At 39.0% G+C, this 16,971-nt stretch overlaps 1 protein-coding gene across 3 annotated transcripts; it reads right to left on the minus strand.

Moving 5' to 3' along the window:
* Positions 1-2,452: 2,452 nt before the first annotated feature.
* Positions 2,453-14,789, minus strand: LOC143128702 (GTPase IMAP family member 8-like). 3 transcript variants are annotated; one of them, XM_076289865.1, is made up of 6 exons: positions 14,410-14,789; positions 11,222-11,902; positions 4,742-5,512; positions 4,424-4,534; positions 3,916-4,080; positions 2,453-3,712 (listed from the first exon to the last, which is right to left on the minus strand). In XM_076289865.1, the coding sequence occupies exons 1-6, from the start codon at positions 14,435-14,437 to the stop codon at positions 3,591-3,593; spliced, it is 1,878 nt and encodes a 625-aa protein (XP_076145980.1). In that variant the 5' UTR covers positions 14,438-14,789; the 3' UTR covers positions 2,453-3,590. The 3 variants fall into 3 exon arrangements, with proteins under 3 accessions (XP_076145980.1, XP_076145982.1, XP_076145981.1); XM_076289867.1 differs by having other exon boundaries at positions 3,916-4,059; positions 14,410-14,787; XM_076289866.1 differs by lacking the exons at positions 11,222-11,902; positions 14,410-14,789 and adding exons at positions 5,694-6,368; positions 7,111-7,345.
* Positions 14,790-16,971: the final 2,182 nt, after the last annotated feature.

The following is a 16,971-nucleotide window of genomic DNA, read 5'->3' on the forward strand; positions in this document are numbered from 1 at the left end:
ACCAAGTTTTGTGTACCCCGGTCTTTCAGTGTCCCGGGAATCCTTGTTGGTGTACGTCACTAAATGTACACATACATTATTTTATTGTAAGGCCCCCCATGAACGAAAGTACACAAAACTTGGCAGGCATACGGAGGGTGTCATTATGATCCTACACCTTTAATTTCGTGCAGTTTTGACCTTGTCAGCCAGAGATATTGTGATGAAAACACCTAATTTTTTGCTTTTTAATTTTTAACTAGGTGGCGCTATACATGAAGTGAGTGGTAATGGGATGGGTTGACATGCCCCCTTAAGACCAACATACATAAAAAAGGTGGACCTCCTAGGCCCTACGGTTCTCGAGATATTCACAGAAAACTGTCTCCGGCCACCTACAGGCCAGTTGGTGTATAGTAACATAAATTAATTTATTGTGTGGCCCCCCATGAACGGAATTCCACGAAACTTGGCGTGCATACAGAGGGTGTCATAATGATCCTACACTTCCAATTTCGTGCAGTTTTGACTATGTTAGGTCACAGATACCTGCGATTACAACACCTCATTTTTACTTTTTTGTGTTTAACTAGGTGGCGCTATACATGAAATGAGTGGTTATGGAATGGGTTGACATGGCCCCTTGAGATCAACATACAAAAAAAAATGGTCCTCCTAAACCCTACGGTTCTCGAGATATTCACAGAAAACTGTGTCTGCCCTACCCTCCTTTCGGGGGGTCCAGTCCAGCGAAAAACGATGGTTCCATGCTATCCATGTGGGGTTACATGCCCACCAAGTTTCGTGTACCCCGGTCTTTCAGTGTCCCGGGACTCATTGACGGAAATTTGGGCATGCGAAAAAAAAAAAAAAAATCTGACTAAACCTATATGACCGCCGCTTCGCTGCGCGGCGGTCATAATAAAGGAATTGTAACTGAATATAAAAGTTAGATTTGATATAAAGTACAGCTGATAGATTATTATGACCGCCGCGCAGCGAAGCGGCGGACATATAGGTTTAGTCAGATTTTTTTTTTTTCGCAAGCCCAAATTTCCGTCAATGATTCCCGGGACACTGAATTTCAGTCTGTAGGCTAATGGCTACCTTCACATTTATATTTTTCCAATATGTCTGCAGGCAACCTTCAACTCCTGAAATTTAGATAGTTAATGCAATTCTATGAATATAGCTTATGCCAGTTTATGACACAGTGCAATTTGTGTGTTCTCTCCCCAGGGTGACTCTGGAGACATAGCCGTCACTCATCCAGGCCTCTGGGGCTGAGAGGATGTGTACTAATGGCAACGTAGGAAGGCTTTTTGCACACCTCTTTTGTCAGGCAGGTGCGTAGGATATGACCAAATGATCAGGTGAAGGTCCAAGACCGAAACTTTGTAATTTCTAATAAAAAAGAATTGCTTGCGGAATGGTCAGTGTGTGGGACTCTTTCTAAGTTCAGGATGTACACTAAAAACCATTAAAAAACAAAATGTGTGATGTGTGTTGTGTGCTGTCTGTGGGGAGTTTTGTTTTTACCATTTTGTGATTAGGTAAGATGAAACTGTTCTGTAAATGGCAGCCTTGTTTGCTTCCGGAGTATCCGGAGACTCTTACCATTACAACTCTTAACATTAACTGATTAGTTATTTTTCCGTGCATTCAACTCAGAATTTTACCATGTACAGTACATTCTGACACATTATTAAGTTAAGTTATGCTGTATGGTCATGTAAGAAGTTTCCTACTAGAAATTTGTTCTCTGTATTTTACCCATCCGGGGGCACACTCAGAGCAGTGAGCTCAGTACGAACACACCCACACTAGGAGTATACATACACACCCAGAGCAGTGGGCAGCCTGATCCAGCTCCCGTGGGAGCAGTTGAGGGTTAGGTGCCTTACTCAAGGGCACCTCATCCGTGGATGTGGTAGAGCGCTGTTCAATCTTTCCCCCCACCCACATTTTTCCTTCCAGTCAGGGATCGAACCGATTCCCTAACCAGTAGGCCACAGATGCCCAACTTAAACATCTATCAACTTTCAACTTTTTCATCTATCAAACATGACAATTTACTGAATATGTGTGATAAAACTACTTTAAAAGGAATTCTTATTTGTTTCTGTAGCATAATGCCTTTTCTGACAGTTTATATGATTAAATGTAAAATATACAGTTTATCTTTTACATTTAATCAAATAAACAAAAAAAAATGTTGCCAAATACGTTCTCAGTAAAACAACAGTAATTTGATGTCAGCTAATGACAGTAATGACAATAGTTAGGCCTAAATTGTAACTACTGCAAAAAGAAGCCTTTGAATCTGTGGAATTTACAGGTTCTTACTAAATAAAAATAACTACATTTCTAATTTATGATTTAGTAAATGAAAAGTTCATTATTAATACAATAAAGTGTACACTTTTACAAATATCAGTCATTCTGAATGTAAGTTAAAACCTTGAAATGGAAATGCCTTTGACCAGTCTTTTATTTTTTATACATTTACAAAATACCTACAAACACCTGTTAGGGTACATGAATCATCATGAATTTATGCATGAATTAATCCATGATTTATGTATTACCAGAGACTTTCTAATGAGGAGACACAGCACTCAAAAAATCCTCCGTAGAAATGCATGGGGCTAGTTTGTAACGCCAATATGGCCGTTGTCTACACATATCCCACCCCTTCCGCGGCAAAACGTCAACATGTGAATACATTGAGCAAATCATGTGCTGTGTTGTGAATACATTGAGCCAATAATGTGGTGTGTTGTGAAGACATCGTGCCAATCATGTTTTGTGAACTCGCCGCTGGAGCAAGATAGGATGCTTGATGAATGCCCAAAAAGCGTTGCAATATGGCCGCCGAGTGGAGGGACTTGCCTAAAAGGACTTTGGTATTACTTCATTCATTAACATCTCATGAACCATCATGAATTGACATGAGTTCATAGTTTGTCATTTGTGACCTCATACATGAACAACACATCAACTAAAGCATTAAATATGGTGGGTACATCATTATGATTTATGATTTATTAAGAATGACCATGATTATTTATTTTTCTGCCAAAAATGTGGTCATCACTACTCAAATTCCAATTTGATAACTTTTGCAGTTCTCTAAACAAATGCCATTGTTCACACTTTAGTTGAGGGGCCACAAACATGATCATGAGTATTTAGTAATCATGAGTAATAACCTTAAATGCATGTAATCATGATGATCATGCTTAAGAAATCATAAATCAGAATGATGTACCCACCTTAACTTATGCTTTAGATGATGTGTTGTTTATGCATGAGGTCATGAATGAGAGACTATGAACTCATGTAATTTCCTGATGATTCATAAGATATAAAGGAATGAAATAATGCATAAATCATTAATTAATTCATGCATGAATTCATGATAATTCATGTACCCTTACCGTAAAGTTTTACCGTGGACTCGTGGAGCTACATGCCGACATGCATGTGCCTCAGTGTCCCAGGAATCATTAGCCAAAAATTGATAAGGAAAAAGAAACTGAACTTTGCTGACAAACAACATATTAGCGCTAGTGGCAGTGTGCCTTAGTTTTTCCGTTCCTTAGTCGTGACTACAATTCAGTGTGTAAGTCATCTACAGGTAGGTCTGAGGCAATTCCTGATGATCGACGATGCATCCACCAGACGACTTTTCTGTATGATCGGTTAAGGTCGTGCGCATCAGCTTCAGACCCTGGGGGGATTCAAACATACATGAATGAGGAACTACTGCTGGCAATTACCATAGCACATCAGAAACAGAATAGTTTACATGAAATACAACGCATAATACAAGTTCACAGCTTGCAGGATGAGAAGCCTATGTTTAATTGATCAAACATGTTTAAAAAATGATAGTACAAGTCATTTTGTGAAATTTCTATTGTGTAATCTTACCAGATTCTCTAAGCTCTGATAGCTGACGCTGAAATCTCAGCGTGACGCCCAACTCCCGTCTTCCCCACTCCCTCTCAAACATCTCTTTCATTCTCTCAATCTGACCAGCAGGCTTATCGCCAGCCAGTTCTTGGTCTTCAAGTCCTGGTTGATCACATGGGGGACCTCAATAGGTATTGCAATTACCACCTAATCATGTAGCTTTATGATAAGTAAAATACTGTATGTTGACACTGGTCAAAACATTTCAGCAATGGTAATGTAATTGCTTTTGCACATGCATTTGACATTTTTTTTATTTAAGACTGAAATTAATAATAATAATGCTAGTTGCTATTAGCATATATTATGAGCATAGCAGTATCTTGAAAAATCTAGGCCATTGTTAGTGGCACTGGACAGGTAATCTGAAAACCTAATTCAACCTAAGATGTTTAAACAAGCAGAAACCAGCCTGCAATGAAAATTGAGGTGATATATCAGACAAGTCCAAGATTGGAGTTATTACCTGTGGCAGCATTCATGACTTTATTCTTGATGGCCAATTTTGGATCAGATGGCCTCGATGGACTGGTGCCCCCTCCTGAAGTGTTTTCAGAAGATGGGTGATCGTCTCTGACTGATTAAAATATGTATAACTGTATTTATGCCAGTTATATATCTTTCTGTTTTAATGCTTACAATATGAATGAATTATAAATTAATTAACATTCCTCTCAAGGTTTACTGAAGGGGGAGAAAAAAGCAAGATTCAAACTCACACAACAGCAGTTATATTAATCTTAGGTACATTAATGGGGAGGAAGAAACCAAGACCAAAACTCACAATCTAAAACAGAATCCATACTTCCTTTCATTTTTGAAGTCGTTTCACCACAGATGGTCACAATCTTCTCCTCTAATTCTCTATCCATTGTCTTCCATTTAATATCCAAGAAATGCACCATCTCATATGGTACTTCCATCAGATTTTCAGTGGTCTTTTTAACGACGGGTGTTTGTGCTTCTGGGTCTGACCTAAATAAACTGTTACTGGCCACCATTTCCTCAATCTTCCTCAGCAGTTCCTTGACTTTCTCTTCTTTGTCATACCGACTCAGGACATGATATCTGTTCCCACATTTCTCCACAAGCCACCGCAATGGTTCTCCTTCACTCTCAATGTGCTCCTCAATGGTTGTGTCCCCCAGCATGTCCCCACATGTGAACAGCACTATAGTGTGTCTCCAGATATCATCACCAAACATCTTCATGTTGTCTTCAGTGATTTTTCTCTGTTCCTCCAGGATAGTTGTGTCTGCTGGAAAAGCCAGAAGAATGGCATGCGGAGCTTTGGAATCAAGGATCATCCCTCTCTGCAATTCTTTCTTCACCCATTCTGGAGTGCATTTAGCAGGTAAGTACTTCCACCAGCCAGGGGTGTCCACCACAGAGACTCGTCTTCCAGAAACTTCTCCAGATGTTCTCTCAGACTGATATGTTCTAGTTATCACGGCATCTTCCACTTGGCCCAAAATGGTATTCTTTGCAGATGTTTTTCCAGAGAACAACCACCCCAATAGAATAATTTTAAGTTCTGGTAGTGAAGGTATGACATCTGATTGAACAGATTTGGGAATGTGACATCATCAGACCACTTGTGGAAAATATATGTTTTTATTGATGCTTGTTGTGTGCTGTGCAGGCTGCATTAAAGTTAGTAAGACTTCATAGTGAGGAGATTACATTTTGGATGTTGACCATTTGTTATAGTTGTGCTGTGTGATTAAGCTACTCACCATATCTATGTAGTATTTCTCTTTGGTCCTGAACCTTCTGCCATCTCTGCTGTGCTCTCTCCCTGTAGGTGTTCCTCTTCTCTTCAACTTCCCTCAATATTTTCTCATCAAGCTCAAAAAAGCTGTTCCTAGTCTTTGCTAGAATATCAATTTGCTCCAGTAGCTCACTCACTTCATTACAACCTTCTGTACTGTCCATGTAAAACATGTGACACCTGTTCCCACATTTCTCTACCACCCACTTCAGAGCCTCCCCCTCACTCTCAATGTGCTGCTCTATGCTTTTACTCTCCAGAGATTCTCCTCTGGTGAACACCACTATTGTGTGCTCCCATATTTTCTCCCCAAAGAGGCCCAAGTGTTCCTCCACAGACCTCCTGTTCTTCTCAGTGAACGGGACATCAGTTCCAATGACCAGAATGAAAGCATGAGGTCCTGGTGCACACATAGAGACACTCTGCACAATCTTGTGCTTGATAACCTCTGCTGTGTCAGTTGAAGGAAAATACCTGATCCAACCTGCGGTATCTATAAAAATAAGCTTTCTGCCACCAACCTCCCCCTCTCTCGTCACACCCATCTTTTTCTCTGACTCATACTTTGTCTCACCAAGCACACTGTTTATTACGGATGTCTTTCCTGATTCAATTGGACCTAAGACCACCACATGCAGGTCTGAAAAAAGGAGCAGAGAAGTCACTGTATAAGGGTGTTAGTTAAAAAGACAATGACATTGAGTTTCAATTACTGTTCATAAACTGGGCAGTCTGCATTTTCAATACGTCATCACAATATCTGAAGAGGAAAAAAGATCATGCAAATTGATAACCAAACGATTCGAGTTTTACAGTGCAATTTGTGACTACTGTTATACATTGTTTTATGTGAACTTTGTGTGAATGTTGTTGTTATTCCATAGCGCATTACTTAATATGAATTAAATTAACCTTGTTGATTCAGCAATAACAGCTATGTTATCAATAATAAGTTAGCACAGAAGGGAGATTGATAGCATAGTAGTTTAACATTAGTGAGCAGTGCATTGAGCAGTCTTAAAACAAAACTTTTGACCATGTCACATCACAAAGTCCATATTAAACTGTAAAAATACAAATACATGGAGAATAAAGCATTAATTATTATACGATCCTAACAGCACATTTACATACATTCTTCTTACATAATCTGGAATCCTTGTTTCAAATACAAAGCCGCAATGTGATCTCTCAGTCTTTCGTGTACCTCATGACACCTTACCTCACAACCTACACCATCACACAGCAATGAAATGAATAGCAATTTCAGCCTGTAGTATGGACTTACAGTACAATATTAATTTGACCTGACATAAAAAATGGAATTCTTACTATTTTTTTGTATTGTTACATGTCCAATAATCATTGCTTATCTAATTTACCTTGTTGGTTGAGATGTTCTCCAGACATAGTGTTCTTCTTTTGAACATTTATTTCTCCCTCTGCTCAGCACATTTGATTCTTAATCTGGATCAATATTCAGTATTACACTCTTAACAAGTAACCACTGATTTCTAACTTTCCACCCTTTCACATTTGCGTCACTGAAGTGTGCATCAATATGAAGCCAAAGGGATCTGCCTTAACCGGTTTGATACTGGTCACTGGAATGACTGGTTTCTCCAATTGTGTTCATCAGAATATTCAGACTGATACTGAGATAGAGTTTTACCAGAAAGAAATCACATGATGCAACTAAACAAGGTTAGGACAGAGACTGAGACTGTCATCATGAGACTGATGTGGTGATTGGTGTGTACTTGATTCCGTAACTTGATATATTGCAGAGCGAGGTTTTAATTCAGCAAGCAGCCTTGTATATTTTTGCTTGCATCTAGTGTTCTTCTTTCACATTCACTTATCACAAATTCGATTAAAATAGAATGATGCTGAATACCAGTGGAGTCAAATAAACTGATTTCTTAAACCACATTGTCAGTGTGATGTCACTCTCTTTTCAATACATGGTTAATAAAGAACATGTATTACATATTTGCTAACTGTTGCTGAAATGAAGATGTTTGATGTGCTGTTTCTATCCAGTTAGAATCAGAATGTTAGCAATGTTAAGTCTCTTTGGTTCATTTTAGATGTATAACTGGCAGCTTCGTAGACAGAGAGCCAAAACATCAATATGATTTCTGAATTTAGGTAATTTATTTGGGACCAGACAATCAATAGCAACAACAATTTCATTGGTGTTTAAATGTGGTTATGTGATTTACATAATGAACATTGGTGTTAGATAAGAGTGAACAGTTTCAGCAGTCTCAAAACAGAAACCAGGTAGACTGCATATTTACACTGGACTATGACAAGAGGGAACATGACAATATTTGTTCAGCAATTACAATATTTTCACAATCATACATTGGTGTTTAATGCAAAATGGGAAAACAAACTAAGAACATTTTATATTTAGGGCTCAATTTTATGCATTACAATTTGGTTAATGATTTGTCCATGCATTATGTCAGATCACAATATCACAATACACAAACCATACTATGGTATACATAAAACATCAGATAGATAGATAGATAGATCAACCAACTACACTTCCACATAACATCAGACAGTGATATTTAAAAAGACAGAATAAATAAGTTAAGTGCCTAGAGATAAAAAAAATAATTAAAATGGTCCATTTCACAGCACAGTCCAGTAAAGTTGTGGCAGAAGGGTGTACAGGTATGTGTGACTGAAATGAAGGAGGTGTTGAACAGTCTTATTGGGGTGGGAACAAAAGATCTCCTGAAACGTTCTGTTCTGCAGCACAGCGAGCAGAGCTCTGTTCCAGGAGGCTGTGGAGAGGGTGTCTGCTTTTGTCCATTATAGTATTCTGTCTGTTCAATGTGCCCCTCTCCACCACAGTTCTTAGTGGGTCCAGTCTCCTGCCCAGCACTGAGCCAGCTTTTTTAACTGTCCAGTCCCTTGGGGTGCCTGTGGGTCAAGCTGACCACCACGGTGTTATACAACATGTCCAGCATCTCCACCACACACAGCAAAACACCTCAGTGTCCACAGAAAGAATAGGCAGCTCTGCCACTTCCAATAAAGGATGTCACCAGACCAACTTATCATCTAAGAGGACTCCCAGATATTTATAGGTGTGTACCGCCTCAGTGTCCTCCCCCTTTATGGAGACTGGTTGATGGGGTGCCCTCTTTCTTCTAAAATCCACCACCATATCCTAATACTTAAATAGATTAAATGATTGTACATGGGAATAAAGAATAATACTAGAAGAACAAAGAATAATAGGATAGTTTATTATAAAAAATGAAATGTATTAAATTCAACCCATTTCCTCCGCGTCTACATCAGAGGCAATTCCTGATGATCCACGCTGCATCCACCAGACGACCTTTTTAAATGATCGGTCAAGGTCATGCGCATCAGCCTCAGACCCTGGGGGGATTCAAACATACATGAATAAGTACTGCCTGCAATAATTATAACATGTCAAAACAGTAGCCATGCCTTGAAACTGTTGTTCTCTAATGTGTAATCTTACCAGATTCTCTTAGCTCTGATATCTGACGCTGAAATCTCTGTGTGACGCCCGCTTCCCGTCTTCCCCACTCCCTCTCCAACATCTCTTTCATTCTCTCCATCTGGCCTGCATGGTTCTCACAGGTTTGTTCTTGGTCTTCATGCTCTATTTGGTGACATGCGTATCATTTTCCATTTATTAATTGTCATGCCAGCATTTATTGGCTGTAACAACTGAATTTAATTTCTAGGCATTAAGTACAAGCATTTAGCAAATCGTCCCCTTAGAATTCTGAGTAGTTCTGAGTAGTTCTGAGATATTGAGCTTCAAAGTTTTAGAATTCCATAGAGTTATACTGATAAGTGGAACAAACCTCTTCAGATATAATGTCCAAAAATGCATACAACTACAAGAAACACCTCACCTCATCTTTTTAAGGTGTCACAGAATAAGAATATGTCAATAACTCAATTTTGACAAAAATGTCAGATAGAACCTTATAATTCTAAGGGGACGAAATGACCTGGTAATAAAGATTTTAAGGTCCTTTTACTTTGGAAAGAATGGAAAACTGCATCTGACATTACCAACAATAAAACATTTTAGAATAAACGTTCAACGATAGTATCTCCTACCAACTCCACAATAATTGTTCTTTGTGCATGTACATCTCAAAAGAAATAGTTTTTACATGTAATTATGAGTATGATTATTAGTAGAGGCGAGAAGTAAATAGTCAAACATGTTAAAGGTGAGTGTAATACCTATGGTAGCATTAATAATGCCAGATTTTCTGATGGAGGATTTAGACTCAGGTGGGCTCAGGGGACTGATACACTTTCTTGAGTTGATTTCTTCCAAAGTATCCTCAGAGGTACTGCCATTGACTGATTACAGAAAAAGAACTATATTTATTGCATGTGCATTTTATGTATTATTGTATTGTTGCTTATGATAATATGAGTTAATATTGTGTACAAATATTAGAGCAACAGCAGTTATGTTAATCATAGGTACATTGATGGGGAGGAAGAAACTAAGACCAAGACTCACAGTCTAAAACAGCATCCATACTTCCTTTCAGCTTTGAAGTCATTTCACCACAGATGGTCACAATCTTCTCCTCTAATTCTCTATCCATTTTCTGCCATTTCTGAAATGCACCATCTCATTTGGTACTTCCATCAGATTTTCAGTGGTCTTTTTATCAACAGGTTTTTGTACTTTGGCTTCTGGCCAAAATAAACTGTTACTGGTCACAATTTCCTCAATCTTCTTCAACAGCTCCATGACTTGATCTTCTTTGTCATACCAACTCAGGACGTGATATCTGTTCCCACATTTCTCTACAAGCCACCGCAAAGGTTCCCCTTCACTCTCAATGTGCTCCTCAATGGTTGTGTCCCCCAGCATGTCCCCATTTGTGAAAAGCACCATGGTGTGTCTCCAGATATCATCACCAAACATCTTCATGTTGTCTTCTGTAATCTTCCTCTGTTCTTCATGGAAGTTTGTGTCTGCTGGAACAGCCAGAAGAATGGCATGGGGAACTTTGGAATCAAGGATCATCCCTCTCTGCAACTCTGTCTTCACCCATTCTGGAGTGCATTTAGCAGGTAAGTACTTCCACCAGCCAGGGGTGTCCACCACAGAGACTCGTCTTCCAGAAACTTCTCCAGATGTTCTCTCAGACTGATATGTTCTTCTTTTCTTTGTGTCTTCCACTTGGTTCAAAATGGTGTTCTTTGCAGAGGTTTTCCCAGAGAACAACCATCCCAATAGAATAATCTTGAGTTCAGGTAGTATTATTTCTGATTTGGAAATGTGATATCATCAGACCACTGGATCAAACATATTTTTTCATGCATGCTTCTTGGGTACTGTATTGCACTACAGTACAACACAAATTATAAGTTATTCATAAAGAGATGGCATTTTAACATACTGTATGGCCATTCTTTCTCTGTAGATTTGCTTTGTGTGATTAAGCTACTCACCATATCTATGTAGTATTTCTCTTTGGTCCTGAACCTTCTGCCGTCTCTGCTGTGCTCTCTCCCTGTAGGTGTTCCTCTTCTCTTCAACTTCCCTCAATATTTTCTCATCAAGCTTAAAATAGCTGTTCCTAGCCTTTGCAAGAATATCAATTTGTTCCAGTAGCTCTCTCACTTCATTACAACCTTCTGTACTGTCCATGTAAAACATGTGACACCTGTTCCCACATTTCTCTACCACCCACTTCAGAGCCTCCCCCTCACTCTCAACATGCTGCTCTATGCTTTTACTCTCCAGAGATTCTCCTTTGGTGAATACCACTATTGTGTGATCCCAAACTTTGTCACCAAAGAGTCCCAAGTGCTCCTCTATAGACCTCCTGTTCTTCTCAGTAAATGGGGTATTAGTGCCAACTACCAGAATGAAAGCATGAGGTCCTGGTGGACACATAGACACACTCAGCACAATCTTGTGCTTGATAACCTCTGCTGTGTCAGTTGAAGGAAAATACCCCACCCAGCCTGGGGTATCAATGAAGGTGAGTTTCCTGCCACCAACCTGCCCCTCTCTCTTCACACAGGCAGCTGTTGTTTTTCCTGACACATACTTTGTCTCACCAAGCACAGTGGTTATTACAGATGTCCTTGCTGACTCAATTGGACCTAAGACCACCACTTGAAGATCTGAAGAAGAGAAGGGTGACGAAAAATTATTGGAATTTGATATGGCTGTGCAGGCATAAAGCAGAATTGGTGAAACTTAATGTGCAATAAATTATCAACTGAGTATTTTGGACTTTCTAACTATAACAATTTCATTATGACTAGTGTTCTAAGATATGGTCAGAAAATATTATGGGAAATATGCACTGCTTGACCAAAACAAGTTGCTGTTTGGATCCAAATAAGCAAATGGGGTTAAGTGTTATTGCAGTGCCTTTGTGAAGAGACCAAGCGAGAGGTCACTGTTGAGTCCTGTATGCTATGCATTATATCTACCTCGGTTAGCAAATAAAGAGGAAAATCCGAAGATACTGTAACCTACACTGTAAAAAGTTTAACGTAAAATTTACAGCAACTTGCTGGCAGCAAATAACCAGCAAGTTGCTGTATTTTACTCTACAGTACACCTACTGTATATGAAATCACAGTACCTATGCCTGATACTGTAAATGCCAACTACAGTAGTACTACCAGTGCTGTAATGTATACTGCATTGAATTGTCTACCGTATTTTTAATCACAGTACTTATGGATCATACTGTAACTAAGTACAGTAGTAATACCAGTGCTGTAATATTATACAGTAATTTTGGGAAATTCATATCCTGCTTTATCTACAGCCAGGATAAATTTGGCTAGGCCTAGGTATGGTTTAGGCTACACAAACTTGCATAAATAACCATTGACAACTTGTTATCAGTTTGAAAAGCAAGTACATTTATTCACTTTTTTCCTTTAGAAATTCTCGTGTGCTGCATCCTAACGTTAGACCAACGGTTGCAGTCAGCCTGTAGCAGAGTGAAGCAGCACCTAGCAGAAATAGAAGAAGAAAAGATAAATAGTGTTAGATAACAATTTTCAACTGAAACTGAAGGCTACTTACAAGTGAAACTTTAGAATAATCATTTATATATATAGGCCTACTGTATGTTTTTTGAGTTTACTGTCAAAATGCCAGGCTGAAGATGGTGTTAGCATAACTCAGTTTCGCAAGGTATATTTAACGTTAGCCAGCTGGGTGAGCTCATTGATGATGTTTGCTTGCAGCAACAGCCATTCGCGCTGTTCGTCCGAACAACGGTTAATGATAGTCAGATGTGACTTAAAGTTAACTTATATCAATATTGCTAAAGTTCGCCTATTAAACTCACAAAACCGTACATGATTACGAGGAGTTAACGTTACATAAGTCAGCTAAACCTTCACGTTAACGTTAACCAGCAGCACATCATCTTCAGCCTAACATTGTGACAGTAACATACTAGCTGCTAGGCCTAGCACTACTAGTGAATGTTTTATATAAATTATATGAATATAATAAACTGTAACTTACTGAGAACTAAGGTAGGCCTAATATAAATGAGACTGCCATAACGTTAACGTAACATAAAACATTAACGTTAACTTAATGCCATCGTCACAGCAACAGCAACTATGATAGCTAGCCTAACGTTAGCTGCTACTTACTTAGTTGATCCAACAAGCATGGATGAGTTGTAAGTTAGACAGTACAACGTACATAGACTGTACACATGCCCGAATTTAATGTAGTACAATTTCACAATGAAACATTAACGTTACATAAATAAATGCTTTCTTACCATTAAGGTGGAGCTGCGAACTTGTCAGAGTGCTGAACACCGTTGGTCTGACTCTGACTGAACTGTTGCTCAAAAATGATCTCCCGCCGTACAGTTCAAACGTCGTCGCGCGGTGCACATTTCAATCACCACGTCAAAATTTCCCAGTAAACCATAAATCCATGACTTTTCAATATCTTTTCAAAATGATGATTTGGATGGAAAATCAACATAATATCAATGTCACCTTGCTATCTGGGAGCTTAACTTTGTATTTATGTGCAAAAAGAAAACAGAAAACCCCAACTGATTTTCCGCCATGTTTTTTCAAAATTTTCAAAAAGCTGACAAGTGAGGGAGGAGTCAGATTTATTACTGTGTTATGATTCGCAGCAAATTTTTATTACTGTAGTTTGACCATTTTTGACCATAATTCATAGCGAAACCACAGCAACATACTGTATTCACAAATACAGTACACATTTTTCCCAAAAACAGCAGTGATGCTGTGAAAATCACAGAATCTTGTTACAGTGTATCGTTGTATATTGCAGTATTTTGAAGATACACGACAACAACAATATCATATTTGTACATAAAATGCAGGAAAACACCACAGTAGTGAAAGTAGTTTAATTACATGAGAACAAAATATGAATGAATTATTATACCTTTTCAGTTATAGAACATTGACACATTTTCTTTTTACATATAACCCTTATGAATACAAAGTCATAATGTGCTGCTTTCTCATAGTCTATGTACCTTTATCTTTCTATCTCACATCATTAATAGCCAGTTAAACATTTAACATGGACTTTGGCGTACACATACTGACTCTCATATTACATTGTTACATGGTAAATCCACATTGATTATGTAATTTACCTTGTTGGTTGAGATGGTTTCCCGACATTTTGTACTTGTTTTCCACATCTATTTCTGCAGCAAGGGTCACTTTCTCTACACTGAACAAGTAACAACTGACCAACAGAGTTCCAAGTTATACACTCCTCATACTCTGGCTTCTCTTGTGTTGTTGGTGTAAATATGAAGCCACAGGGATCAGCCCTAACAGGTTTGGTGATGAATGTGTCATCAAAACATCCAAAGTGTCATCAAAACATTGAAATCATGGATACTAAGATAGATATGGATTGCCTTTCTTAAGTATGGCTGACGCCCCCATACGTTGTAATTAATTCAATGCAATGTTGTTTCAGAAACCAAAAACATATTTCCCCATGTTAAAGGAGAATTCCGGTGTGATATTGACCTAAAGTGTGTTGAAACATGATACCGAGTGTGAACGTATGTCTCATAGCCCATCTCGGCTTGTCCCCTGCACTCCAAAATCTGGCGCTAGTTAGCCGATGCTACCAACAGCTTTTTCAATGGTGGTGCTTCGGCATCGGGCTAGCCATGCAAATAAATCACTGTTTTACACCATTTACGAGGCTCAATGTATCTCCACACTTCATTGGTAGACTACCGAAGGCCCTGACATTTAAAACGAGACATTGAGAACTTTGAAAAAGCACTGGTAGTTTACTTACAAGAAGTTTAGCGTTTGCAGCCATCTTGAATTTAGTCACGATAAGTCGAGCGACGAGTAAGAATGAACAGGTATGATAAGGGATCAGATTCCAAAAATAATTCAGTGGAAATGCATGGATTCCAGTTTCTTCCAGTAGCAGCAACTGGAATCCATGCATTTACACTGAATTATTTTGAAAAAGCTGTTGGTAGCATCGGCTAACTAGCGCCAGATTTTGGAGTGCAGGGGACAAGCCGAGATGGGCTATGAGACATACGTTCACACTCGGTATCATGTTTCAACACACTTTAGGTCAATATCACACCGGAATTCTCCTTTAAATATATACGAAATAGTACACAGATAGTACTACAGGGTAACACTAATACAAAAATATGAACATGAACCATGAATGTTCAAATGCAAGCATTGAAAACCAGTGCAGCAGGACATTACTTTTTCCTTAAGGTGTCTTAATTTGTATGGCATAATTGCGCTTTATTTCTGCGTTTGGAGAGGTATCTCAACAGACTATAGCCTAGGTCGAACACTTCCTTTGATTCCTGGATTCCTATGATTTAGAACTTAATTTACCATGTTGGGGGGTGGGTATTTGATTGTTCACTGTTACATTTTAGTTGAATTTAAGTGTCGGGCATTCCGCCACCATCTGTCTTACGTTCAAGACTGCTGTGCCGCAATTGGATTTCAGAAGTGTGAATTGTTAAAGGGACACCAGGCAACATTTTCGTGTTAATTAATCATCTTCGTAAGTCGGTATATGGTTAAATGACTCATTACAGGGCGAATGAAGACTCTCTCATCCGCCCCTACTGCCTGTAGGAAGAATATCCCTTGCAAGTTCAGTGTATCGTACCCGCCGACCTTCAGTCTCACAAAGTCTCAGACATTGCGAGAAGCAGGATTAGTTTACATCCATCCACAGCACAGAGGTAGGCTAACGAAACGCTAGCGATTGTTGCAAACGTGTGTATAATGGCAGAGCCGGCGAAGAAGCAGCGAAAACCCTTGATGGAAGATGCAAAGACAAGGAAAAGAGCTTCAGACCGAGCGAGGGCTCGCACACGTATCGACACGTACAGACGCTAGGGGGAGTTTTGTAGAGAAAAAGCATCAGGCTTGCCTGGTATCTCTTTAAATCGTTACAATGTCATTTAAAATCTGCTTTAAAAATAAACATATATGTTTATTTACCATGTTTGTTTTGTCCATATGTGTTTGTGCTGTATCCCCCAAGTGGTAGGCCAGGTCTAGCTGCTAAAATTAGGTTTTTTATTTTTTTGGTTTGCCCCCCCTGTCTCGAATGTCAAACTGCGCCTATGGTTACCACCTGTAAGCTTGCACACCCTTTTCTTAAACATGTAGCTCAGATCATGCATTGGCTCTGCAAGATGACAATTCAGGACATTGTGTGTAAATGAAATTGAAATAAAATGTAATTTTTAGTAGGCCTATCGGAACTCCCCCTATTACCGTCGGTCCCGTATTTCCGCCGTCTTGCGTGTATGTGTCACTTAATATAAATTTCAATAGAAACCAAGACGGTGGATTAACGCAAGCACCCACACCATAGGTGTATCTAAATTAGCTATGTACCAAAAATTACATTTTACCGTGACTCGAAGAGCTGTGAACAGTGTTGTAAGACTGTGTGTACACATCCGCTTGGAGCTCCAGTGGAATTTTAATTTCATGACGAGAATTCTCGGTCTAACCGTTCATGTGCCGTAGAAACGGCGTAAATAGGCAACTGACCAGGCCAGCACTAACCTCCGAGCGTGGTAAACAAAATCAGATATTTCAGGCAGTAAATGCTCCCGTTAAGAAACAAAACAGATTTTGTTCAAATCTAGACACCTATGGCTACTGAAAAATGTAAGGTTCATTTATCA

The sequence above is a fragment of the Alosa pseudoharengus genome, unplaced genomic scaffold (assembly GCF_046254945.1).
Source record: "Alosa pseudoharengus isolate Yale_2024_CS ecotype anadromous, Long Island Sound unplaced genomic scaffold, YU_APseudo_1.1 YU_APseudo_1.1_scf_1, whole genome shotgun sequence".
NCBI classification, from domain to species: Eukaryota; Metazoa; Chordata; class Actinopteri; order Clupeiformes; family Clupeidae; genus Alosa; species Alosa pseudoharengus.